Genomic DNA, 27,580 nt, shown 5'->3' with positions numbered 1-27,580 from the left:
GGATGCCCGGGCAAGAAATGTAGATCTCTTGTGCAAGGTAAATGATGGGAGTGGAAATCCGAAGGTGATTCCACTCCTCGGAAGATTTGGCCCTTTATTTTATTGCCATTTGTTCTCGAGGTTTGTCACCTCTACTTACATGTAATTTACAGCATTACAAAATGAGGACGACAAAGGACTGGCTGGTTTGATGGCAAAAATTTATAAAGTAAGTATGATCTAATCTACACCACATCCTTATCCCAAGTCTACAGTAAAAATGGCGGTTTGAGGAACAGTGGCAAAATAAATAGTTGCGATAAACTGGACTTGCATGTTTTGAGGCTCAATAGAGACTGGAAATGGAAACCATGTGCCATATCTCCAGTGTAATAGGAATTAATAGCTTTGTTATGCGATTTTCCAAGAACAGATCAAGCCAAGTTTAGTAGTATTCACAATGTTTAAAATACATTTTTTTTTACACAAAACAACCTGAATGAAATAGAATTTTGAATGTTTATTACTGGTTTTGGCTACACTCTCTACAGTATCAGCAGCACCTTTTTTATTGACAGTTAACATTTTATTTACAGTGAAAACAAAGTAGCTTTCAACAACAGGAACACAGGCAACAGCTTAATTATACAACATTAACAAAGCCTAGATGAACCAATTTTGTTTTGTTTGTTTCAGTGTACTAATTACATACAGGTATTCTATAGCATGGCTGTTAAAACAAGCAGTAAACTGTACTAAACAGCAAGATTTTGTATTACTGAAAATGGTTGTAATTTGTACAGCACAAGGCAATTATTCAGAATTAAATGTTTCACATCATACATATCTACACAGAGAAGAAACCAATAATCCTGCAAACTCGTGGTCTCATTTGCATTCCCATTTTTCTTCCAAAATAATTGAATACCACCTAAAATTATTTTACAAACAGGTCAAGGCTTATCAATAAAATGACCTGTCCGTCAAAACTACAAACCTTGTTTAAGATGGTCTCATTTAATGCAAAATTAAGCTTTTACATAACCTCAGCTCTGTGGATAATGTACGAAGGCCATGTTGTAACAAAAACACCATTCAACTTAGCAGCATTGCCGAATGGCAAAAGCTCCATTATTGGAATTAGAGATCCCATTAAGAAAACTAAACAAACAAAGCCAGATCTTTATACAGCCTGTACAGAATCAAACTGCTGTAACTTAACAAGTATAATGAAATCATTTACAACAATATAAAACAATGCTATCTGACTATTATTCTGCACAGTACATTCTACAGTTTGACCTATAAATACACCAGCTGTTCAGAGTAGCTTCAAAACGCAATTGTTTTTGTGCATTGCCAGGTTTTATAAGAGCTACTGTAATCTCTCTTCACATAATTTTATTTGGGTGGGCTGTTGTATTTTCTTTGTGCTAAAATCATTTGTTCTGGCCTTATTTTAAACAAAATCAGTATTAAGTATTAAAAAATAGTCCCAAAGTGACTCATTAGGCTACTATGTACAGTGTTCCCAAAAAAGCAGGAGAGGCTGAACAGTCTTCAGCTTCTGAACACAAAAGGCTGCCTAATGGGAGTACCGAGTTTTACGGTGTACAGTAATTTGTTACAAGTGCAGCTCATTGTTGTCCATGGTTCAAATTCTATTTGAAATAAATCAAAAGATTCAAAAATTGGTACACTTCAATCATTTCACGGCCTCCCCTTTTTCTCACATCTCGACCAGCCCCCCACAAGTTATGTCATCCAGCTGCAAATTAACTTTGAAAGAAGTTCTACAGGAATTGTCAACCTGACTAAAATAAATCTCAATAAGAAACTATGCTTGACATGGGCGAAATAGGAATTGTGGCTGGCCCAGGCATATGTATATTTCCTGAAGAATTTGACCGGCGCATATGAGGGAGAAGGTAGGCATCATTAGCCAGCAGATGCACATCAAAGCGATCTTCTTTGCGGTAAGCTAGACAGCGCCTAATGAAAGCCTGGAACACAGAAGCATTAGATTTTATACAAAGTGAACCCCAACAATTAGTTGAAATAATCTGAAGAAAAAATCACCCATTACCTATTAACAAGGTTACATAAGAACACTGGGAACAACTACCTTTGCTTCATTGCTAACAACTGGTTTAACAGGAAATTGGACTTCAGTAGCTTTTAATATTGTGTTCTCCTGCAAGATGTCTTGCTGTGACTGATTGTGGCCAAATGGCTGAAAAGCAGAAGACTTTACATTAGATCCAGTTTTTTTTCAAAAGACAGAAACAAACACACCTATTTTGTTGATAAAACAAACTAAATGAAAACTCTCACCTTACGACCATAGAGACACTGAAAGAAGATAACTCCTACAGACCAGACATCCACTTTGTTAGAAATTTTGGGTGGCTCTTTTCCTACAACAAAACACTCAGGAGGCAAATACCTGTCAAAGTTAAAATATTGCTACCGTCAGTACAGATAAAAATTAAGACTTATTAAACAAGAGAACCTCAAATCAAGTTATGGTTTAATGCAAACTGTATTTTCTTGTACAAGTATTTAATTGCATGGCAGAGCTAATTAAACAAATTGGGGTGGCATTTACACTTTGGACACAATGATGCGATTTGGCACAAATTGTGCCAGTTAGTTTACAACTCAAGTTTCCGGTAAAATGCATTTATATAATCACAAATATAAAATCTTAAATCAACCAGTGCAACAGGTCTGAAAATTTTCTCTGCATTAAAAATACTCAGTTGATGCTTTTAAGAACGGTGCAAGTTTATTAATACAACTGAAAATAGATTGATCTGAAAAAAATTAGCATTTTTACAAGCATCTGGTCCTCTCTACCTGTGAGTAGCTAGATTTTAAAATCACTGAAAATGGTTTAAAATATCTGTTACTGAACCATTTACGAGTCTCATTAGTTTGCATTAGTCAGTTTCTTAGAAATTAAATATATTTTACTATCAAAACTTTTAAAACATGCCTTTGTCTGCAAGAAAATATGAGTTCAAACTGAACACTCTCCTCAAACTGATGCATGCAGTGGGAAGTTGCCACTTGTTAATTTGATTTGGGATCACAGCCAATTTTGTGGATGAAGCTAGTTTTGGGGACATTTATTTTTAAAGCAGCATTGGAAATTTATGCTCAAGTTTCGGTGATCCTTTGTGCTGCTTCAACTGGATTGCACTCAATGCTAATTCTGCCCCATTGTACTTGGGTGTGAAAAGTCAGATTGATAGTCGCAATTTTTCAATCACTTTCTGGTTGTAAAATTCCTAAATTAACCTAATTTGGAAAAGTGTCCAATTTATTAAAGTTGCAATAAACTGACAGCTTCATTCAGAGACAAATGTGAAACATGGAATGGTAGATGGTTAAAGTCTTTTTTGAAAGGTGTCATCTCCAAATGTGCAGCACATGTTCAGTACTGCACTGTGTCAGTCACAGATGTCTGCACTTAGGTAAGGTCACAATCAATGTACAACACATTCTTCTTTTGTCACTCTGCAAAAATATTCCAACGTGAAGGTTTCTTGATTGCACAATAATTTGGCGCGTACATGAAACAGAATAATAGGAATGAACAGAACAGAAAGGTACCAAGCAGTCAATTGTATCTTTGCTGGCCTAGAAATCCAGCCTAGTCTCACTTTCCAGCTCTCGAGTCTTGTAGATTAGAGCACATATCCAAGTACTTTTAAAATTTGATGAGGATTTTTGTCTCAATCACCATTTTAGGTACAGTTCCAGATCCCCATCAAGCTCAGGATGACAACATTACTCAACTCTTCCCTAATCCTTCTTCCAGCAATTACTTTCATTCCATGCCACCCTCCTACTGCCTCCACAGAAGAATACGATCAAGTTAGCCAGTCACAACCTTCCCATAACAAATCAACCCTGACTGCATGGGATTATCTTAACAAAACATCCCATCAAAACTAGAAAGAATGAAAGTAACAAACTGCAAAACACAACAACAGAAATTTTCTCTGATACATTCTGTGCTGAATCCACCAAGTTGCCTGGAATGCATAAGTGCCACTTTCTTTTTGAAAATCCTATTTAAGGTCTAAGATACAAGTTTGATATCTCAGGAATAAACACACTTTCAAATTTCACTCCCTATAGTCTTAACCTTAGAGCCATACCTATGCCTCCAGTCTTGGGTTTCCCAACCAGCAGAAATAGTTTCACTCTATCTACCCTATTTGCTCTCCTTAACGTATTGAAAATAGCAAATCACCTCTTAACCTTCCAAATTCCAGGGAATACAACCCTAATTTGCGCAATCTCTCCTTGTAATTTAACCCCTGGCGTCCAGTGATCATTCTGGTAAACCTGCATTGCAATACTTCCAAGGCCAATGTAACCTTCCTAAGATGTGGTGCCCAGAACTGTTCACAGTAGACCAGGTGTCGTCTAATGAGAGCTTCTACATAGCCACAGCATAACTTCAAACCCCGGTATTCTAGCCCTCCAGATATTAAGGCCAGCATTACATTAGACATTTTAATTACTTTATGCATCTGTTCATGATATTTTAATGATCTATGTATCTGGATTTCATTTCTTTGGACCTCTACTGTTTCTCACTTTTAGGAAGTGTCCGGTTTTATCTTTTTTAGGTTCGAAGCAGATGACCTCACATTTACCAACACTAAAATGCATTTGTCACAGTTTTGCCCATTTACTCAATATCTCCGTAATTTTATGCATCCATCTCAATGCCTCATCTTTGTGTCATTGGTACATGATCTATGCGACTTTCTATCCCATCATCTATATTGTGAACGAATACAGTGAATAGTTAAGGCCTCTACTCAGATCCTTGTGGGACAATAGTCATATTATGTCAATTAGACCCTGTCCATTATCCTCATTCTTTCTGCTGTAATTTAGCCAATTTCCTATCCAGGTTAATAATTTCCCTTCAATTCCATAAGCTTCAACTTTAGCAAAGTCGCTTACAAGGAGGATTGCTGAACATCTTTTGAAGTCCATATACAATAATATCCATAAACATCCATTAGAGGGGGGCCATAGCTCAATGGTAATATCACTGGACGAGTGACCCAGAGACACTGAGCGATGCTCTGGGATCACAAATTCAAATCCCACCATGGCAAATGGTGGAACTGAAATTCAATTAATTAATAAATCCTAGTTCCAGTAATGGTGACCATTAACCTATTGTCAATTGTCATTAAAAACCCATTTGGTTTGCTAATATCCTTTAGAGAAGGAAATCTGTCGTTCTTGTCTGGTCTGGCCTGAGATGTGACTGCAAACCCACAGCATGTGGTTGACTCTTAACTGCTCTCGGAAATGTACTTCAATTGTATCAAACTGCTGCAGTAAACTCTATAGACCACCCAGCCACTGTAAATGACAACAGCACACACAGCCCTGTTGACTCTGTAAAGTCCTCCTTGCTAACATTTGGGGGCTTGTGCCAAATTGGGAGAGCTACCCCACATACGAGCCTGACACTGTCTGCAAGGTATGATTCAGTGAGTATGACCACGTCAAAGAACAAAGAAAAATAGAGCACAGGAACAGACCATTTAGTCTCCCAGGCCCATGCCGGTCATGATGCCCCAAGTAAAGAAAACCTTCTGCCCTTATTCAGTCCATATTCCTCTATTCCTTTCCTATTCATGTACCCATCATGCCTCTTAAATGTTGCTAATGCAGCTGCTTCCACCACCTCCTCTGACAGCACGTTCCAGGCACCCACCACTCTGCATGAAAAACATCTCCCTTAAATTGATACTGCCACCCTGCAGAAAAAAGCTTCAACTTTCCACCCTGTCTATGCCTCTCATAATTTTGTAGATTTCTATCAGGTCTCCCCTCATTCTCTGTCTTTCCAGTGAAAACAGATCTAGTTTATTCAACCTCTCTCCTCATAGCCAACACCCTCAAGACCAAGCAACATCCTGGTGAACCTTCTTTGCAATTTCTCCAAAGCTTCCATGTCCTTCTGGTAGTGTGGTGACCAGAACTGCACGCAATACTCCAAATGCGGACCAACCAAGTTTTATATAGCTGCAACATGATTTCCCAACTCTTGTACTCAATGTCCCGGCTGATGAAGGCAAGCATGCCATATGCCTTCTTAATCACCTTGGTCATCTGTGTTGCCACTTGTAGGGAACTGTGGACTTGCACGCCCAGATCCCTCTGCATGTTAATTTCTTAAGCGTTCTGCCATTTACAGTATAATCCACACCTTAATTTGATCATCCAAAACGCATCACCTCATATTCGTCCAGATTAAATTCCATCTGTCATTTCTGTGCCCGAGTCTCCAATCCATCTATACCCTGTTATATGCTTTGACAATCCCCAGCACTATCAGGAACTCCACCAATCTTTGTGCCATCCGCGAATGTACTAATCAGACCACCCACATTTTCTTCCAGATCATATATATATATATTCCACAAACAACAGAGACCCCTGTATGATCCCTGTGGAACACCAATAGCTACAGATCTCCATTCTGAAAAATACCCTTCTACAATATGTCTCCTATAATGAAATCAGTTTTGTATCCATCGAGCCAGCCCACCCCGAATCCCAAGTGCTTTTAGTTTTTGTACCAGTCTACCATGTGGGACCTTGTCAAATGCCTTACTAAAGTCCATATAAACTACATCCACAGCCCTTCCCTCATCAATTATCTTTGTCACCTCTTCAAAAAATTCAATCAAGTTGGTGAGAGATGACCTTCCCCATACAAAACCATGCTGCCTGTCACTAACAAGTCCATTTTCTTCCAAACGTGTATATATCTTGCTCAGTATCTTCTCCAAAAGCTTCCCTACCTGTCAGGCTCACCGGCCTATAATTTCCTGGATTATCCCTGCTTCTTTTCTTAAGCAAGGGAACAACATTGGCTATTCTCCAGTCCTCTGGCACCTCGCCTGTGGTCAAAGAGGATGGAAAGATATCTGCTAAGTCCCCAGCTATTTCTTCCCTTGCCTCCCGCAGTAACCTGGGATAGATCCCATCCGGCTTCGGGGACTTATCTATCCACATGCTCTGTAACATTTTACAGAAAATGTCCCACACACGACCATCACCAACCCAGAGTCTGTCCTGTCCCACCGGCAGGGTAGTCCTGCCAGTGGTGCGCACAATGGCATACAGTCAGGAGGGAGTTGCCCTGAGTGTGAGTGTCCTCAACATTGACTCTGTATTCCATGAAGTCTCATGGCATCAGGTCAAACATGGACAAGGAAACCTCCTTGCAGATCATCCCTCCTCAGCTGATGTATCAGCAATTTTCCAAGTTGGACACCAATCTGAAAAAGCACCGAAGGTGACCAGGGCACAGATGTAGCTCTGGATGAGAAATTTAGAATGCATATGCCAACTCAAAATTGACACTCAGGAGGTGCTATTGGCCATCAACAGCAACAGAATTTTATTCAACCTCAATGTGTAAAATAATGGCCCAACATACCCCTCACTTTACCAGTACACCAAGCCAGAGGATCCACACTGGTCCAAAGAAGAGTGCAGGAAAAACGCAAGGAGGAAAACCAGGCATACCCAAAAATGAGGTGTCAATATGGTGAAGCCACAACACAGGACTACTTGCAAGCCAAATAGTGGAAGCAATATATGACAAACAGAGCTAAGCGATCCCACAACCAACAGTAAACAATGAAATGCCAACACTTGCTTCCCTAAATAGATCTGTGAATTAGTAATTTTACTTAATGCTCCACTGGAGAGTGAGCTTACAAGCTTAAAAAAACTGATGTATCTTGGATGATGCACAGCTGCTCATCTCCACTAATTGGGCAACAATGAATGGCAAGTTTTATTGGCGCCTAAACTAGGCACATAGCATCTAACAGCATTGGTCCAATTCTGTCCAAAATCCATATCAATTTTACCAAATTGTTTGATTCAGAAGCTTTGTGCAACAACAAACAATAATCATTTCTAGCCTAGAAACTTGGCAAAAGGCTCTATTTACATGCACATATTTCTGATTTCTACAGATCTGACACCTTAGAAGGAACATGAATTTATATAACACCTTACATAACCGTAGGATGACCCAAATCTTTTCACATTCAGTGAAGTACCTTTGAAGTGTTATCACTTTTCTAAAAAAAGGAAGTGTGACAACCAGTTTACACACAGCATGGTCGCACAAACAGAAATATGATAAATGGCAAACTTTATTGATACCTTTTTGCTGAAAAGACATTTTTTGTTGAAGTTTTTCATCTTACACTCAGAACAATGTCAGAGGAAACAACAAATTTATACTATATGAGAAGAGAGTGCTCATTGGTTGGCAAGTGGATTTTGATTGGTAGAGGCATTGCGATGGAGAATGCACCAGTTGATGGTGACTGACTGTTACCTGCCAAACATACAAATTTATATCAGGCGACTTGATGCTTATTGGTCAAGGAGCAATAAGTCAGCAAAGGCCAGCATTTATTGCGTTTAGCTGAAACAGGCGCAACGTGTGTACCTGTTCTGTCTGCAGGGCCCTGTGTACTAATATATGAAGTTTCCAGTGAATGCAAATGTGCCACATTGTAAGCCCGACTGACAACCTTAAATTGGATGTCAACATAATTCTTAGAACATTGAGGATTATTTAGCAAATGTTGCAAAATTGTGCAACATTAGGTGTGATTCCACAATGTGTTGAGTTTTGTGCGCATGGGCTGGTTGTGTACTATGTGTACCTTGAGCGAACAACAGAAGGGACATGCTGTTTGATGCATTCTGCTGGCCTTTGGGATGTGTGGCCTACATTCAGAGCATCATATTGATACAAATTCATATACAACATTACTCATTTGTGTAATTTGCAGACTCATTTGTGTGACAGGTAGAAAGTCATTTTGACTTGACATCAACTTTGAGAGTGGCGAATACCATCCGTGCTGCTACTGGATAGTAGGAGTCAAAGTTCTGCTGTTCGCAATGGGCAAAGTACAGGCCATACCCAATCAGCCTATGTTTGTAAAACGCGAAACAAGTGTCCAACGTTAAAATGTGATTCTGTGATTGCACAACATTTGCTAAATAATTCTCAGTGAGCGAAGAATTACGCTGACAACCAATTTAAGATCATCAGTCAGACGTGCAGTGTGGCACATTTGCGTGTACTGGAAGTTACAAATATTAATACACAGGGTCCTGTTCTTTGCAGACAGAAAGAACATGTACATACATTGCACCTATTTCAGTTAAACAAAATATGTGACAGCCACTCACTGATTCATTCCCCAAGGCAATGCCTTGACCAGAGTCAAGCTTCCTGGTTTAAATTTTAAACCATGCTTGGCAGTTAACCATCAGTCACCACCCACTAATGCACTCTCCATGGTACTGCCTCTACCAATCAGCATCTCCTTGCCAACCAATCAGCACACTTTTCTCGTACAGTATAAATTTATTTCCCCTGACATTGGTATTCTTGTGAACTGTCTTGATGAGTGCAAGATGTAAAACTTTAACAAAAAATGTCTTGTTTCAGCAATACTTACGCTGCCAAATGACTATTAGCATTTTAAAAAAATTTTCAATGCTGCTGGGTGAGGGATAAACATTAGTCATGACATTTTGGGAACTCTACTTCCCTTAGCTGATTAATGCAATAAGACTTTGACTTAATGTATTATTGGAAAAACTACCTCAGACAATATCAATTTGGATTGTGTGCTCTGCAGTAGGGTTATACAAAAATTATTAAATTATATTAATTTCATTTTCACAGAACATCATCAGTTTAAAAAAATCTACTTAGCCAACTATAACTAAAAGAATATATCCTTCAATAAAAAAATCTTTCAGAAAAATAAAATGTAATTCAGGATGGTAGATCTTTCTTAATACCTCGTCAGTTCAGATTCAAGGCTTATGCAACCATTTTGTAATAGCTCTGTATGGTATAATTCTAACTTGAAAAAAATATCACTATTCTTACTCAAATTGCTTTCAAATTTCCATCTTTTAATGCACTTTTGACAATGTTTCTAAGCAGAATCATTACTATATATGTCTTTAAAACAAAAATGTCCAAAATCTCAGAAGCTGACTCCAATTTCATCAACCGGGGTTACTTGCTCGCAGTACATTTTAAAGATTTTATCATCAGGAGCCATTTCCAAAGAGAACCTCCAAGCTGTGAATGAAATGACATTTCACGAACACTCAGCTGAAATAATTTGTACGGTTTACCAGTATGTTCCAGCTCCTTGAGATGTCAGATCCATTCCATCTACAGCATTATAATTATCATCATCCATAATTTTTGATAAGCCAAAATCAGTTATTTTTATTTCTCCACATGCAGTTCCATCAACCAAGAGGATATTACCTAAATGTAAAATAAAATACCCATGTTACCTGCATTTTACTTAGATTTTAAAAAAAACTATACAACGGCTTTCATATTTGTCTGGGTTCAAGATCCACATAGCCACATCAAAATATAAGTATTTTTCTTGAGACTTGCAACCAAAAAAATCAGCTGTTAATATCTCTTTCATTATCAGCAATCTGACATCAAAACTCAATGGCATCACTCGTATTATTCTTTTCTAGTGTCATCAGGATGCCTATTCTGCCAGTCCAATAATCCATGCAAACATCACAGCAAGCCTATGGCTTGCTCAGAATGCTACACTACAATAGTGCAGCTAAAGGAAAACAAGCAGCTCAGTCACCTCAGTCTCTCAGTACCTTGGCCAAAATGCAAAAACAGTTATCTATTGCTAGCTTTCCCTGATCATTTATAGGCAAAGACAGATGTGGTACCAAGTCAGCCTATAGAGATCAAACATTGGATTCCATGTCCGTGCAGAATTATCTAATATCAACAGGAATGAGAAGGGCCGGTGGGCCTGTGGCGGAGGGCTGGGAGCAGCAGAAAGGGGAGCCTGTGTCAGAGGCAAGGGAGTCTGTAGGAGCAGCATAGAGGGAGTCTCTTGTGGTTGCTGTTGTGCATTAACCACAGTGTGAGCACTGCAGCCACTTTTCCAGGTGTGTGTGTATCCAGTCTGACATGCTGACATGGGTGGATAGCTATGTTTAGGATTTTGGGAGCAGGTAAGGAGCAGAGTTGAGAACAAACACCTATACTCCGTCACTCGCCAATCATGCACCCTTCCCCTGCAAAGTCTGCATAGCTGACTCTAATTGAAGTATCTTCTCCCCCACATCGACACAGTATCCGACTCGCTTAGCAACCTCACACCTGGTTAACTCACTGATAACACTAAAATGAAGGGGCCAAATTAATTCCCTCCAGTTCTCTTGGAGTGCCTTGAGCTGTGGATGCAGATGGCAGCTGGGTCCAGCATGGCTCGTGGCTGAGTGACAGCTCTCCTGCTCCAGCCTTCTAACTTGCAGAGTCTCCCTTCTCTTAATTCATTTTCTGATTATTTGCCTTGATTTCTCAGGGGATGGTGAGCGATTGATGACGATGCAACTTTAAGTCTCCCGCATGTCATGCACGGGACTGGCCAGAATAACTGCTCCAATTCCTCCAACCACAGGTTCCGCCCTCTCTCCCCCTCTTGCTGATCCTCCAAACATAGATTCTGTGCCTCGAGCAACAGCAATCGCAAGTAGGGGGAAACCTGCGATGGGAGTACCTCGAGAGACAGAATCTGAGATTGCCGGAGCAGCTCTGTCTCTCCTACATCTGCTGCTCCTCCAGATCAACTCTGCTGTCAACTCCCACTCTCATCTACATCAGAGTTGTGATTTCAGAGACTTCAGGTGGAAATTTCTCATCCATATATCAGGCAAAACAGCAGAAAGGGATTTATAACTAGCATCAGCAATTCCAGGTGGGGGCAACACCTTGCATTTATACAGCACTCAACACAGAAAAAACACTTCAAAAGGAGCTTGGAAGAGGGAGTTAGGAAAACATTAGCGCATTCAAAGTGGCTGAACATTGAAAGTGGCTGATGAGATGATGTAGGCAATGGCTGTAATCTTCCAAAATTCCCTAGATTCTGGAAAGTAGATTGGAAAACCACAAATGCCTCTATTCAAGAAAGAAGGGAGGCAGAAACCAGGGTACTATAGACCAGTTAGTCTAACATCTCTCATTGGGAAAATGCTCGAAGTCATTATTAAGGAGGAAGTAGTAGGGTATTCAGAAAATCAGGTAGTCAACATGGTTTTGTGAAAGGGAAATTGGGTTTGACAAATTTATTAGAGTTCTTACAAGATGTAAGAAGCAAGGTGGCCAAAAGGGAACCAGTTGACATAGTGCATTTGATTTCAAAAAAGCATTTAATAAGGTATCATATACAAAGTTACTGAGAGAGAGTTGGTGCTGTGGGTGATATATTAGCATGGATAGAGGATTGGTTAATTAACAGGAAACAATGTCCGGATAAATGGGTAATTTTTAGATTAGCAAACTATAACATGTGAAGTATCACAGGGATCAGTACTTTAGCTTAAATTATTTATAATAAATTTTAATGATATGGATGAAGGGATTAAATGTATTGTAGTCAAATTTGCTGATGATAAAAAAAATAGGTAGGAAAGGAAGTTGAGAGAAGCATATAAAAATAAGTTGAGAAAGATAGAGTCTGCAAAGGAACATAGATTAAGTGTGCAAAAAGGATTATGACATTGGAAAATGTGAGGTTGTCCACTTTGTTGGGAAGAAAAGCAGAAGATTTAAATAAAGTGTGACTACAGAATGCTGTGGTGGAGGGGATCTAGGTGTCCTTGCACAAATCATAAAAAGTTAGCATGCAGGTACAGCAAGTAATTGGGAAGGTAAATGAAATGTTGGCCTTTATTGCAAGGGGGATGAAAATATAAAATAGGGAAGTCTTGCTACAACTATACAGGGCATTGGTGAGACCACACTTGGAGTACTGTGTACAGTTTTGGTCTCCTTACTTAAGGAAGGATACACAAGCATTGGCAGCAGTTCAGAAAAGGTTCACAAGATTGATTCCTGGGATGAAAGAGTTGTCTTACGAAGAATGGCTGAGCAGGTTGGGCCTATACTCATTGGAGTTCAGAGGAATGAGAGGTGACCTTTTTGAAACAAATAAAATTCTGAAGAGGCTGTACAAAGTAGATGCAGAAAAGATGCTTCCTCTCATGGGGGAATCTAAAACCAGAGAGGGGGGAAATTAAAAATATGGGGTCTCCCATTTAAGATGGCAATGAGAAATTTATTATCTCCGAGGACGCTAACCTTTGGAATTCTCTTCCAGAGAGCAGTGGAGGCTGGAATATATTCAAGGTTGTGTTAGGACAGATATTTTAATCTACAACGGAGCTCAGAGTTATGGAAGGGGGGGGGGGGGGGGGGCAGCAGGCAAGAAAGTGGAGTTAAGGCCACAATCAGATCGGCCTTGATCTTATTGAATGACAGAGTAGGCTTGATGGGTCAAAAGGCCAACTTCTGCTTCGAATTCTTAAGATCTATGCATTGCCAAATGCTAAAATATACAGCGGTGATGATCCTGATAGTCTTGCATATTAAGGGTGGCCAGCTGCATTGTAAGATTGTGGAGGGCTACCAGCATAAACTGCTACATTCAGGAGAAGAAGGGCAAAAAAGATTAAAACATTAGAAAAGTCATTATTATAATGACTCTGTAGGGCCTCAAAACAAAGTCCACCCCAATACATTTTAACATTCCTATTCCTTGATGTTCTGTATGGAATATAGCGTTGCACATTTTTACAATTTGTAAGACATCAATTACCACAACAAACTGCATTTATTCTGATATTTTAATTAACTGAAAACCCATTCCAAAAACCATAAATAGTAATACGAAGGCTGAATTACACATCAAAAGGCCTCTGACATCTGAACGTCAGTTCACAAGTTAAGAAACTGACAAGACGGTAATGAAACTTACCAGGCTTTAGATCGTAGTGTATAATGGGAGGCTTGATCTCATTTAGATACCGCAATGCATTTGCGATCTGCATTACAATGGATCTTGCTTCCTTCTCAGACATCAGTTTGTGCTGCTTCAGATAGAAGTCTAAATCATTTCCTTCACAATATTCTAACACTGTACAAAATCTACGGAAAAACAATTTACATTTTATTACACAATTCATTCGTCAGCACGTTATGCAGATTCTCTGCTTGACACTACTCGATTTGCTTGGTCTAGCTTATTTTGAACTGTTCTTTGGCGGCTTGCTCCTTGGGTGCTAATTTTCTTTTTAAGAGCTGGCCACAACACCACCTTAAAACTACTGTGTTTTGAGACAGAATGCAGATGACCTATTTTTCAAGTTTTCACAGTTGTTACCAACCTTACTGGGGCTAGTGACAACACCAAGAACTCAAATTATTCCCATTACTTTGTAGTGACATCTGATGCAGTACCTTGACATCACTACCTTAGGCACCTAAACTGCCTAGAATGCCAAACTAGCAAGGAATATTGGACCTCCACAATGCAGTTAGTTTGTAGACAGACTGATCACATTTTACAAAACGAAATACACGTAAAAAGGGTCTGTTCAGGTTAACACACTCTTGAGACTCTTGAAATATAAAAACACTTCATTTTCGTTCTATTGAAGTTTTGGCAAAACTGTAAGGATGATTTTTTTTTCAAAAGACAGTTTATTGATTGTGAAAGTAAGGAAACCAAACTGCTAACCTTATGTAATCTTATTACCATTTTGAAGATGGTGAACTTCCAAGTTGCCACATATTGTTCTCAGTTTTGACAGCCCACATCTATGCTGAATAGCAGCACAGGAGGACGATTAAATATTGAGGGTTCTGATGAGGTTCTCAAAGCTCCAAAAACTTTAGCACATTATGCATTAAAAGTAGACACATTTTACACTACTTCTATATGCTGGGTTGAGAAAAAATAATATGTGCAGTATTTTACTTAATTATTTGTTAAATTACAGAATATTTCATACTCCTAGATTTAGACAAAACAGAATTTGTTTGTATTTATATGGCTTTAAGTACTTGTGCTGCTACCACCTTTAATAACCTGTTTATCTGTACATCAAGGTGCTCTATTCTTAGAATATAATTTGAGGCATTTGTCCATCCCATGTCTTCTTGCACTACTTCACCATCATCAAATATTGCTCCCCTCTTAAAATGGTGTCATTGGCAAATTCCAACATTGTTCCCACAATTTCCACTATCCATACTCAATAAAAGCAATAGGTTTGTCAGAAAAATATTAAATTTTTGGGACCCTTTTCGATCAATAAGCTACACTAACTTTTCTTCATTTACTGCATTATTCCCCCTTTGGGTGTAATTAATTACAAGGGTCAAAAATGTGCCAATTTAGAAAAACGCTAAAATATAAATGTGATTTGAGAAGATGCTACTTTTTTACATGTAAAATAAAAAGCAAACACTGTAATGGTGTTTTGCTGAAGAGAATTTCTTTGTGTAGGTATTGGTCGTGATGGGTTCCAGTGGTAATTGTTTGGTTACAGTGCCCATTTATTAGTATAGTTTCAGTTCAGTCGATGCAGATTTCCAGTAAAGTTTGTACATAGCTTTTGCAAAGCCCACATATTGGCCTGCAGTTTCCACTTGACCGCACTGCCTTTCAGTGCAGTTCATCTGAAGTAGACGTAGCTGGAGAGAACATGCTGAAGAGAACATGCCCCTGTCTACATCAATGGGGGTGAAATAGAAATGGTCGAGTGTTTCAAGTATTTAGGTGTCCAGATCACCAACAACCTGTCCTGGTCTCCCCATGCCAACACTACAGTTAAGAAAGCTCACTAAAACCTCTACTTTCTCAGAAGACTAAGGAAATTTGGCATGTCAGCCACGACTCTCACCAACTTTTACAGATGCACCATAGAAGATATTCTTTCTGGTTGTATCACAGCTTGGTATGGCTCCTGGTCTGCCCAAGACCGCAAGAAACTACAAAGGGTTGTGAATGCAGCCCAGTCCATCACGCAAATCAGCCTCCCATCCATTGACACTGTCTATAATTCCCACTGCCTCGGCAAAGCAGCCAGCATAATTAAGGACCCCACGCACCCCAGACATACTCTCTTCCAACTTATTCCATCAGGAAAAAGATACAAAAGTCTGAGATCACATACCAACTGACTCAAGAACAGCTTCATCCTGTTGCCATCAGACTTTTGAATGGACTTACCTTGCATTAAGTTGATCTTTCTCTGTACCCTAGCTATGAATAACACTACATTCTGTACTCTCTCCTTTCCTTCTCTATGTTTGATATGCTTTGTCTGCATAGCGCGCAAGAAACAATACTTTTCACTGTATACTAATGCATGTGACAATAATAAATCAAATTAAATGCAATTAGCAAAAACTCCTAATTGTGTTTAATTCACCCTGAGAGCATGGTCAGCTTTTAGGGCTATTAAATTGTAGAGAAGATTTTGGGAACTCTACATGTGTTGAGCATATCTTTTGCGCAAGCTACGTCTACTTCAGGTGAACTGCACTGAAAGGCAGTGCGGTCAAGTGGAAACTGCAGGCCAATATGTGGGCTTTGCAAAAGATATGTAACAAACTTTACTGGAAATCTGCATCGACTGAACTGAAACTATACTAATAAAGGAGCACTGTAACCAAACAATTACCACTAGAACCCATCACGACCAATACCTACACAAAGAAATTCTCTTCAGCAAAACACCATTAGTGTTTGCTTTTTATTTTACACGTAAAAAAGTAGCATCTTCTCAAATCACATTTATATTTTTCCTGTTTTGTTCAACATTTGCCATCAAGATAAACGGCCTGAATCATGCTATTAAAATGCTCGGCATCCCACAGGAAAAATGTTAAACTGAAACTATAAAAGTATAAATGGAGTCTGTTAAACAATTTTAAACAGAATATGCAAATGCCTTTTGACATACGTTGACATTGTGAATTTATTTTCCTCAATATATTTGCTAAATTATGATCTGAGGCTAATCTTCAGTTGGTTGTCTCCCCTTTAGTCTGACTCTCTGTACAAGAAAGGTTCCATAAACTCACATTTGCATTAATATTTAAGCATACATTTATGTTCCTGTATAAAATATAAGCCATTGATTTCTGAAATGAAGCTGACCTATTGCTTTTTCAAAGAATGGAACACATTCATTCTGAAATCACAAAGCAGCATATACTTACGTGTCTGTATCCAGAGAGAAATAGTCATACAACTTAACTATCCTGGGATGATCCAGTTCTTTGTGTATTCTGTATTCTCTACATGCATGCCTAAAACCAACAATTAAAATAGTGCATATAATTCTACTTCATTCCGAAACTACAGAAAATTATGTTAGAAGTATTAAGGATAAAGACATACTTGTGATAGTTTTCTTTCTTTTCTTCCCTCCAGTTTTTGTTCAGTTGATGGATCTTCACTGCTGCATACCGCTGTTCAATCAAATCAAAGGCCTAACCAAAAAATATTAAAAACTATACTTAGACATGAAGTTTGATATTATTTTGTGTTGACATTAATAGTATTTGAAATACCCTTCTTTCAGGGCTTCAGATAAATCTTTTTTAAAAGTAAAACAAGCCTCAATTATACTATCCACGCAAAGCGCAAGGGGTTTTGAAATGTGCGTAGTACATGCTAAAAGGCTTCAAACGAGATATTTTACTGATGGACAGTAAATCTCAACATTACTTTGTGCCAAATCATCTTACTCAAGGGCCACCATCAGGAATAGTCTGACACATTTGTACCGCAGACCGAATGAGACGTGGATCTGCACTGGAGAACCTCCTAGCTATGACTGTAACATCACATTCTGCACTCTCCCCTTTCCTTCACTATGAACGGTATGCTTTGTCTGTATAGTGCGCAAGAAACAATACTTTTCACTGTATACTAATACATGTAACAATAATAAATCAAATCAAATCAGCAAGCAGTGATTTTGATCATGTCAATGTGGGTAATTTATAAGCAGAAGCCAAGTATCCACACAAAAAGAGCTAAAAGGTATTGCAAGATCAAAATTCTACCAAAATAAATTGCATAGCTTTACTAAGAGACCTTTCTCCTGTAGTATGGATAATGAATTGGTCCAACAGTAGCATTCCCTTGCAAGATGAAGAGTATTAAGCACTGACTTCTAGCTTGGCAAACTGAACAGAAACCCAAAAATACATAACAGCATCATGATAGCTATGAATGGCCAGAAGGAGCAAGGTGGATGAAAAGCAGTTTCCAAGTAGTATTACAAGAGCTATTGATATCTATTACTATGTCAACATTAGAGGAAATATATTATATGATTATAAAATGGGGATAGATGAGGAAAGCCATTCAATCAAGCCAAACTCATCTACAGAGAAAGAACCTGGTCCATTGCAGGATTGTTCAACTGGGGGTTCCACAAGATCTTCCAAAAAAGGCTTACTTGAACTAAAGCTGATGCTCAACATCAACAAACAGACTCAGAATGGTGCTGCCACTTAGTGGTTCCGTAAGGAGTGGCAGCTCTAAAGATCCCTCAGAGCATAGCTTTCAGCATCTAATTTATTCAAGTCTCAAGGGTTCCATGTTCTGAACTACAACAGGGGTAAAAAACTGATCCACAAACAATTCCCTTTCAGTTGGTGGCCAAGTTAATTGGTGAGCAAGGAGAAGCAGATTAAACTGTTGCTCAGGTTCCATCCTTTATTTTGCTGGTATTATATCACAGCTGATACTTTCCACCTGTGTTGAAAAACATCTGCAACTGTAATTTCCAGTCACGTGGTGATGAAAATCTCTCTCGCACAACTGTCCAGTCTCTCAAATATAAAAAAAAGTGAACAAGAATCTCCAATCCCTTAGAAGCAATATTAAATGTGATGTCCTAAGGACAGCTTAGAAATGAAACAGTAAATGTTCAGTAAAGCAAGAATTTAAACTCCTTTGATCCTTCCATGTACTGTGATAATCAAAGACACCAACAAGCTCATTTCAAGTCAGGGTTGGAGCAAAATGGATCAGGAATAACTGAGAGTTAACGATTCTAGGAAATCAATAACAAGAAATAAATAGGGTCCAGATACGAATTGCAAACTCTACTCCTAACGGACTCTTCTGACCTGACTGCAGAGTTTACATGTATGCTGACAGAACCAAGGGTTATGGGCTTTCAAGTGCATTCTATGTGCCCCATGAGTTTATAGGGAATATCAGGACTGTTTCCCTAACATGGAGCTTTAGGAGAGTTCTCACTTGTTCAGTCTCCAGGCAATGCCTCTAGCTCAGCAGTTCATAAACTCTTGTCACGACCCCAATTTAGGTCATAGAACAGTGAATGGGTTCACGGGCTCCCTCTCCTCAGACTGTGCACTGCACTGGCATTGAAAACCAGGCAGATTCCAGCCATGCCCATGTCTCAGTCTCTCTCTCCTGGCCATGGGCTCCTATCTGTGGCCATTTCACCCAGTTTTGTGTCACTGAGGAATATGGAGAGCTTGACTGAAATTTCAGTGGCCGGTGACTGTTGTATGTTATGTTCTATGCCTGTTCAGCTTTCCACATTGGCCCTGACCATAAACACTGTAGCAATACTCCCACTGCTGCGTGGTACTTCATCTGAGCCCAATATTTTCACCAGGGTGCTGAGGTAGGTTTGTCGTATTGCTGAAGCCAATAACCTTTAAGTTAATATTCAATGTGCTTTTTAACGGGTTTCTCAATTGCAAAGCCTGTCAGCAGGGCTAAGTGCCACAGGCAATTGTAGCACGCAAAAGCAATTGTACCTCAGTACTAGCTTTTAATGCAGACTGCATGCTCCATGTACTTTCCAATTGTCTGTACTCTTCACACTGCTTCTTTACCTAAGTACTTGTATTCTGTTGTCTCTACTTATCCCTCTGCCAACAATTATTTTTGACTGACTTTATTAGCAAGAGAATACAGTTACACACATCCTGTAATCTCTATACACTTTGTAAGGGATTCAATTCCCAAAGGCAGAAATTAGAAATGTATGTAGTAAGTCAGTTAATTTAGAACAGGAACACCATCATCCTGGTACTGCAGAGCATCCTGCACTCTAACCACAGCCACTTCAAAACTCCCAACCTGCACTTCCACTTTCCTGTCCAAGATCCATCAGCTGGAGCGGCTTAGGTTAAGTTATGGACTGGTGATCATATACAACAACAACTTTTAAACAAGTACTTTGTTTTCACTGATTTTCATATTTATATGATGTAATATGTTGATCTATAATATGCAAACTTTAATAATTATATACTGAATGTTACTATGCTGCTTTGCTTTTGTGGGTATCTGGGATTGCGAATGTTAAAACGGAGTTGCATTAGAAAATAGTTTGTGAAGTACAGCTCTAAAGACTGTCCTCCAAAGTCACTCACTCAGTTTCCTCTTTAGCCACAAGATGAGGAAACTGCCTTCAGCATGGTGGGTGGGTTCACCCACCAGGATGCCAACTGCCTAATTGTCAATGTTTAATTCCAATGCCAATTACTAGGGTTCACTCACCAGCAGCTACAACATGTGAAATACATATCACATTGGGGTTTAGCAGAGGTGTCCTCACTTGGTGATTGATTATTCCTGTTACTGAAGTACAATTTGCTTTTACCATCGCAGTGGGTCGGATCTCAAACAATGGTGAGGCGGTGTACAGGAAAGTGATAAGAGAATCTGGTGAAATAGTGTGATGTCAGTGAAATTAAGGAGATAGTCATCAACTTCAGGAAACGTAGTGGAGGACATGCCTGTCTAAATCAATGGTGAAGAAGCGGAAATGGTTGAGAGCTTCAAGTCCCTAGGTGTCCAGATCACCAACAACCTGTCTTGGTCCCTCCCCGCAGACACTACAGCTAAGAAAGTCCACCAATGCCTTTACTTTCTCAGGAGGCTAAGGAAATTTGGCATTCTCGCTACACCCCTCAAATTTTTATAGATGCACCATAGAAAGCATCCTTTCTGAATGTATCACATCTGTATGTCTCCTGCTCTGACCAAAGATTTTAAAAAACTACAAAGGATTGTGAACGTAGCCCAGTCCATCATGCAAACCAGCCTCCCACTCATTGATGCTGTCTACACTTCCTGCTGCCTTGTTAAAGCAGCCAGCATAATCAAAAACCCCACGCACCCCAGACATGCTCCCTTCCACATTCTTCGATTGGGAAAAAGATCCAAACGTCTGAGATCACGTACCAACTGGCTCAAGAACAGCTTCTTTCCTGCTGCTATCAGACTTTTGAATGGTCCTATCAGACAGTAAACTGATCTTTCTCTACACCCTATTGAGAACTGTAACACTATGCTCTGTACCCTCTCCTTTCCTTCTCCCCTATGTACTCTATGAACGGTATGTTTTGTCTGTATAGCGTGCAAGAAACATTACTTTTCACTGTATCCCAATACAATAAATCAAATTAAATCAATTTTTAAACTCTACACTATTTTTAAATCAATAGTGTTTAAAGTAGCTAGAATTTCATTATGCAACATTTTATACCTCAGGTGTCCATTATCCAAAATCCTCAGGGCCAACTGGAGGAGGATCCGAGTAGGATACTCTGTCGGAGAGTCGGTGCAGACCTGGTGGGTTGAATGGCTTCCTTCTGCACTGTAGGGATTCTATGATTCTCTGTGTAAAAAAGTTTTTCCACATGTCCCCTCTAATCCTTCTTCTAATCAGTTAAATCTATGCCCCAGGTAATTAACCCCTCAGCTAGGGGGAAAAAAAGTCTTCGTCTACCTTGTCTCGGCCCCTCAATTAGGTCACCCCTTAGCCTCCTCCATTCAAAGGAAAACAACTGTAGCCAATCCAATCTCTTCTCATAGATACAATTTTCAAGGTGTGGCAACATTCTTGTAAATCACCTCGACATTCTTTCCAGAGCAATTATGTCCTTCCTGTAATGTGGTGACCAGAACTGTACACAAACCTGTGACCTAACCAGCATTTGTACAATTCCAGCATTACAATCCTGCTTTTGTATTCAATACCTTGCCTAATAAAGGAAAGTATTTCATATGCTTTCTTGACCATCTGTCCTGCCACAGTCAAGAACCTGTGGACAGGCACTCCAAGGTGTCTCATTTCCTCAACCTCTCTCAATATCCTCCCATTTGCTGAGTATTGCCTTGCTTTGTTTGCCCTCCTCAAATGCATAACGTCACACTTTTCCAGATTGAATTCCATTAACCATTTCACTGCCCATTCAAGCAAACCATTGCTATAATTCACTTGGAGACCAAACAAGTCTGTTCTTACCATAGAACCATAGACAATTACCGCTCAGAAACAGGCCTTTTGGCCCTTCTTGTCTGTGCCGAACCATTTTTTGCCTAGTCCCACTGACCTGCACTTGGACCATATCCCTCCACACCCCTCTCATCCATGAACCCGTCCAAGTTTTTCTTAAATCTTAGTGACACAGTTGACCCCAAGATGAACTCTCGACCATATAGGGGCGGCACGGTAGCACAGTGGTTAGCACTGCTGCTTCACAGCTCCAGGGACCTGGGTTCGATTCCCGGCTTGGGTCACTGTCTGTGTGGAGTTTGCACATTCTCCTAGTGCCTGCGTGCGTTTCCTCCGGGTGCTCCGGTTTCCTCCCACAGTCGAAAGATGTGCGGGTTAGGTTGATTGGCCATGCTAAAATTGCCCTTAGTGTCTTGAGATGCGTAGGTTAGAGGGATTAGTGGGTAAAATATGTAGGGGTATGTGGGTAGGGCCTGGGTGGGATTGCGGTCGGTGCAGACTCAATGGGCTGAATGGCCTCTTTCTGTGCTGTAGGGTTTCTATGATTCTTCTATATTTATACCATCACCCAAGACTGCTTATTTCCCACTCTGTAAATCCACCCTTGTCTCAGCTCATCTGCTGCTAAAATCCTAATCCATGCCTTCGCATTCTTGGCTGGCCTCCTGTATTGCTATCCATAAACTTGAGGTCATCTAAAACTCTGCTGCTTGTGCTCTGACCAAAGCAAATCCTGTTCACCCCTGTGCTTGCTCAACTAGATTGGCTCAGTCAAGAAATAACTTGATTTTAAAATTCACATCCTTGTTTTCAAATCCCTCTCCATGGCCTCACTCCTCCCAATTACTAAAATCGCTTCCAACACCATAAATCTACAAGATATCTGTGCTCATCTAATTCAGAATTCTTACATATCTTGATTTTACCATTCATCATTAGTGGTGAATGGCTAAACTAGTTGCCCCCACATCTTCTTAAGTTTGGAACCCTTGGACAAAAAGGAGCAGAGATGAGAACCATACTGTTGAAGTGGCCAGGGTGAGAGAGAGTAAATGTTTTATTGGGGATTGTGGCCTCAAAGGTGGAGGCAATGGTGTAGTCGAGAAAATCAGTAGCTGTAGATATGTGACAAACAGAGTGGCATAGGCCAGACGGTTGGGATTTTGTCAGTGCAGTTGTAAGTGAATTTAAATTGTTTTTTCCAGGATAGGTACATAATGTGGTTGGGTTAGCTTGTGGAAGAGGGATGTGGATAGAGAGTAATGAAAGTGATCAGAGATGGCCTTATCTATAATAAAAGCAAAACACTCAATGCTGGAAATCTGAAATAAAAACAGAATGTTCGGTAAATGGTCAGTAGACGTGGCAATATCTGTTGGGAAAGAAAAAGTTAATGCTGAGAGTTGAAGATGACTCTACTTTGGAACTGCAGGAAAGTAGAAACGTGTTGGGTCTTATTCTGTTGAAAGGGAGGATGGGGTAGAACAAAAGGAAACATCTAGGATAGGGTAGAGGGCTGGAGAGATTAAAGCACAACAATGTCATGGAACGAAAGGCAATGGGACTGGTAATGATTGTAATAAAGTGACAAATAATTGGCCCAGCTTAGGTGTTAATGGCATAATAATGAACAGCTCGCCTGAAAGCATGGCATTATCTGTGATTGATGCAATGGGGCTAGCAAGGCCACGTGAGATGGCAAGGTGAAGGCAGTCAGTGTGAATATGCACTGGGGAGTTTAGAAGGAGTAAGAGATTTAGGCAGGATTAGAGGGCAGTGAATTTGAGAGCATAATGAGTGGAGGCTGAAATCAGAGGATAAGAAGTCCAAAGATGTGCAGATTGGGTGGATTGGCCATGTTAATTGTCCCTTAGTGTCCCAAGATGTCTAAATTAGATGGATTAGTCATGATAATTGTGTGGGGTTATGCAGATAGGGTGGGGGAAGGGCCTGGGTAAAATACTCTGTCAGAGAGTCGGTGCAGACTTGATGGGGCAGAATGGTCTCCTTCTGCACTGTAGGGATTCTATGAATTAGATTTAGGCTGGTTTAATCATCCACAATAAGTGCAGGAATGGCAAGGGCCTCACTCGTAAGTGAACAGACATTTTGGAGGGAGATGTATAGAAATGCTGAGAATTGATCCACTTACAGAGTCTACAGGGTCAGCAGTGGGAAAAGTGAGGTAGACAGGAAGGGGGTGGCAAGATTAGACACAAGCAGGGCACTGAGTGGGAAAAGGCAATTGGGATTGCTGCTCAGAATAAACCAGCACCAGGGGCCTTCATCAATGTCATGAGAAGCACATGAGAAACTGTAGCCTTATCTAAGAGGGCATCAAGCCTGGACAATTAAGGCAGCAAGATGATTGAGAACCAATGACTGTCGCGGCAGGAAACTGGGAGTGTCCGAGAACGGAGAAGTGAAAGGAGGCATGATGATAGAAGAGAGGGGTCAAGGAGGGGTAATAAGAAAAGTTAAAAAAGCGAAAGGGCAAATAAACTGATATCCTTTGAGTTTGTAGTATTGTCCAATTTGACCAATCTGCACTGTTGAATCCAAGTCAAAGAAAAGCCAAACATTGTTTCCTAAACTCTTAAACTATTAAGTACTTGCATCATTCGTGAATATCACTGATGCAGCCAATTACTAGTTGTCTCACTGTTACCCAAGACATCATAAAGCATGCACATTTTATGTTTTGCTTTTACCATGGAGTCTTCCTCTATTTCATTTAGCACTGAGTTGAGCAATTTTTCTATTCCATAAAATTTATATTGCAAAATGCACCTATATTTAAATTAGGGGTTAAAACAACTGATATGCCATGTGATTTATTTCAATCTTCACAGATGTTAATAAATTCAAATACAGTTTGGACTTGCATCCTTGGACAAAAATAATGAGGCACCAAATTAATCATTTTGCAATTGCAGATGTGGAATACATTTACAATTACCCATATATAGATTTGGTCCCCAAAACTTAATTCATTCCAAATGAGACAAACTTGAAAAATTTAGTAAACAATAAAACGATTTCCCACGGTGGGCTGAGAGATAAACATAATTTATTTGCTGAAAAATATTTGTCCAAATGTCACTATGGTATATTTGAGGCTTAAATATTAATTTCCTACAAGCTTGCATAAGTGCTGAACAAACATTATCTATTGCAGCACACAAAATGCACTGATAGAAATAACTCTCAGATACCCCTTCTTAATTCAATGTTAAATTAGCTCATTTAAGCACTTTCCAGGACAGGCGTGTGCAGTTTCACAACTTTTGACAGTCATCTAATAAGTGTACACATTCTTTCTTAAAAACTGCTCATTGTGATGTATTCTGCTTGGAACAAAGGAGAGCAGAGCAATTACTTCAGCTCTGACAAAAGATCATCCAGACTCTCAACATTGGCTCTATTCTCTCTCCATAGATGCTGTCAGACCTGCTGAGATTTTCCAGCATTTTCTGTTTTTGTACTGTTCCATGTACCCTTTGGTAACAATATTGATCCCAATCATGAAAATTTCAATTACTTTAGTACCCACACGTTTAACCATAGTTAAACACTGATCGGAGAAGTTGGTAAACCTGAATAACACCGTGGTAAGAATAGAGATTTTATTTTGATATAAAATGTGTTGAGACAATTAAAACCAGTAGGACGATGTGGTAATCACTGAACACGCTAAAGTTAGAAAAAAATAACTTGCCAATCATTAATTAATTGAAAGACTATCGGTGAAAAAACACATGTCCAAGTTTTTCATTTTGCACCAGGACATTTGCAAGAATACCAAATACCTCAAGGAAGCTGTAGACATTTGCACTGCAGCACAATATCATGGCAATCAAGACCCGCCACCATTGTGTAAATCAGTATTTATTGAACTTATGAACTCAGCAACTTGAGCAGTTGAGCTACGTTTTAACAATGCCATGTATGCCAAAATAGATGGTGTTGCCAAGGGATTCCATCTAGGCCTAGCTCTCTCAATCATCTTTGTTGGGTTCCATGAGAAACACGTCTACACATTGCATATCTCTGATATGTAGATGATACATTTGCTAATTTGAATTCAAAGGTGCATGTCAGACTTTCCTTGCACACTTTAATGCGCTTCTTCATGCATTCAAATTCACCTTTGAAATGGAGCAGTCAAATAAGCTTCCTTTCATGAGTCATGATCTCATTTAATGGAGGAGGAGGCTCGATGGGCCAAATGATCTACTTCTGCTCCTACATCTTATAATCTTTCTTTGACATGCTAGTTGAGAAAGCTACTACCATCTACCATGTGTCTGTCATCACTGATCAATATACTCATTCAGATTTCTACAAATCCATGTGCTACAAGAATGGCATTGGCAACCTCAAAAATAGGGCCAGAGCAATTTGCTCACCATACAAGCTTGATACTGTCATAGGGCACATCAAAGCTACCCTGTTAGATAATGGTTACCTTAATCATACCATTGTTCACTGTATCACGCAAACTCATGAATGGGCCTAAGGCTGCCACTTTTGGTCGTGAGTAGTTCCCAGTCTACCTCAGATGACCTGGTGCAGATAAGGTACCTCAAAAGATTTGAGCAACAGGTGAAGTTAACTGTTTCACACAGCTACAATGCAATAGCAACAATAATGATGTCTACCACTAACAGGATGCTCCTGTCAAGCCAAAATGACTTCTGCCTATCACACAAAGAGTAATGTGATATATGTATTTCAGTGTGTGTGTGTGATGCTAGATATGTTGGCTGCAACGTCCCAAAGACTGGCCGATTGTAACAGTATGCCTCTTCAGCTATTCACAACAGACAAGATACTGACCATAACCAGTCAGCGCATGTTTGCAAAGCTCAAAACAGTGTCTAACAGTAGGTGTGATTCCACAATAGAGCAACATTGTTAAACAATTCTGACAGTGCTAAGAATTACACGGTCAACTAATTTAAGATTATCAGTTAGGCGTGCTGTATGGCACACTTGCACATGCTGGAAGCTACGATATTAATACACAGGACCCTGTGTATTTGTGACAGAAAGAAAACATACACACATTGCGCCTGTTTCAACTGAACAAAATAGGCAACAGCCATTCTCTGGTTCATTCCCCAGGGAAATGCCTTACTCAGTCAACCCACCTGGTTTGAATTGAAACAAAGTTTGGCAGCTAACTGTCATTCATCAGTTAACTAGTACAGTCTCAATGGCAATGCCTCTACCAATCAACACACTCTTTTCATGAATATAAATTGTTGTTCCATTTACATTTGGTATTCTTATGAATATCCTGATGACTGGAAGATAAAAAATGTGCCGTTTTTTTTTCAGC

The 27,580-nt window shown here is 39.6% G+C and overlaps 1 protein-coding gene across 9 annotated transcripts in view; it reads right to left on the bottom strand.

Annotated features, from left to right (window-relative positions):
* Positions 1-479: 479 nt before the first annotated feature.
* The window catches only part of tlk1a (tousled-like kinase 1a), a 184,374-nt gene continuing 157,273 nt past the window's right edge, over positions 480-27,580 (bottom strand). For 5 of the 9 annotated variants that reach the window (XM_078228368.1, XM_078228367.1, XM_078228369.1 and 2 more), the window contains exons 15-21: positions 17,337-17,428; positions 17,156-17,245; positions 13,902-14,071; positions 10,225-10,363; positions 2,314-2,425; positions 2,105-2,212; positions 480-1,982 (exon numbers count right to left, since the gene is read on the bottom strand). In XM_078228368.1, the coding sequence (XP_078084494.1) occupies positions 1,806-1,982; positions 2,105-2,212; positions 2,314-2,425; positions 10,225-10,363; positions 13,902-14,071; positions 17,156-17,245; positions 17,337-17,428 (888 nt within the window). In that variant the 3' untranslated portion in view covers positions 480-1,805. Of the gene's footprint in view, positions 1,983-2,065; positions 2,213-2,313; positions 2,426-10,224; positions 10,364-13,901; positions 14,072-17,155; positions 17,246-17,336; positions 17,429-27,580 lie in introns of all 9 variants that reach the window. The other 4 variants (XM_078228372.1, XM_078228371.1, XR_013499538.1 and 1 more) reach the window with 3 other exon arrangements.

Source organism: Mustelus asterias, chromosome 14 (assembly GCF_964213995.1).
Source record: "Mustelus asterias chromosome 14, sMusAst1.hap1.1, whole genome shotgun sequence".
NCBI lineage: Eukaryota > Metazoa > Chordata > Chondrichthyes > Carcharhiniformes > Triakidae > Mustelus > Mustelus asterias.
Note: the sequence above shows the minus strand (reverse complement) of the source record. Positions and strands in the feature narration are given on the sequence as shown.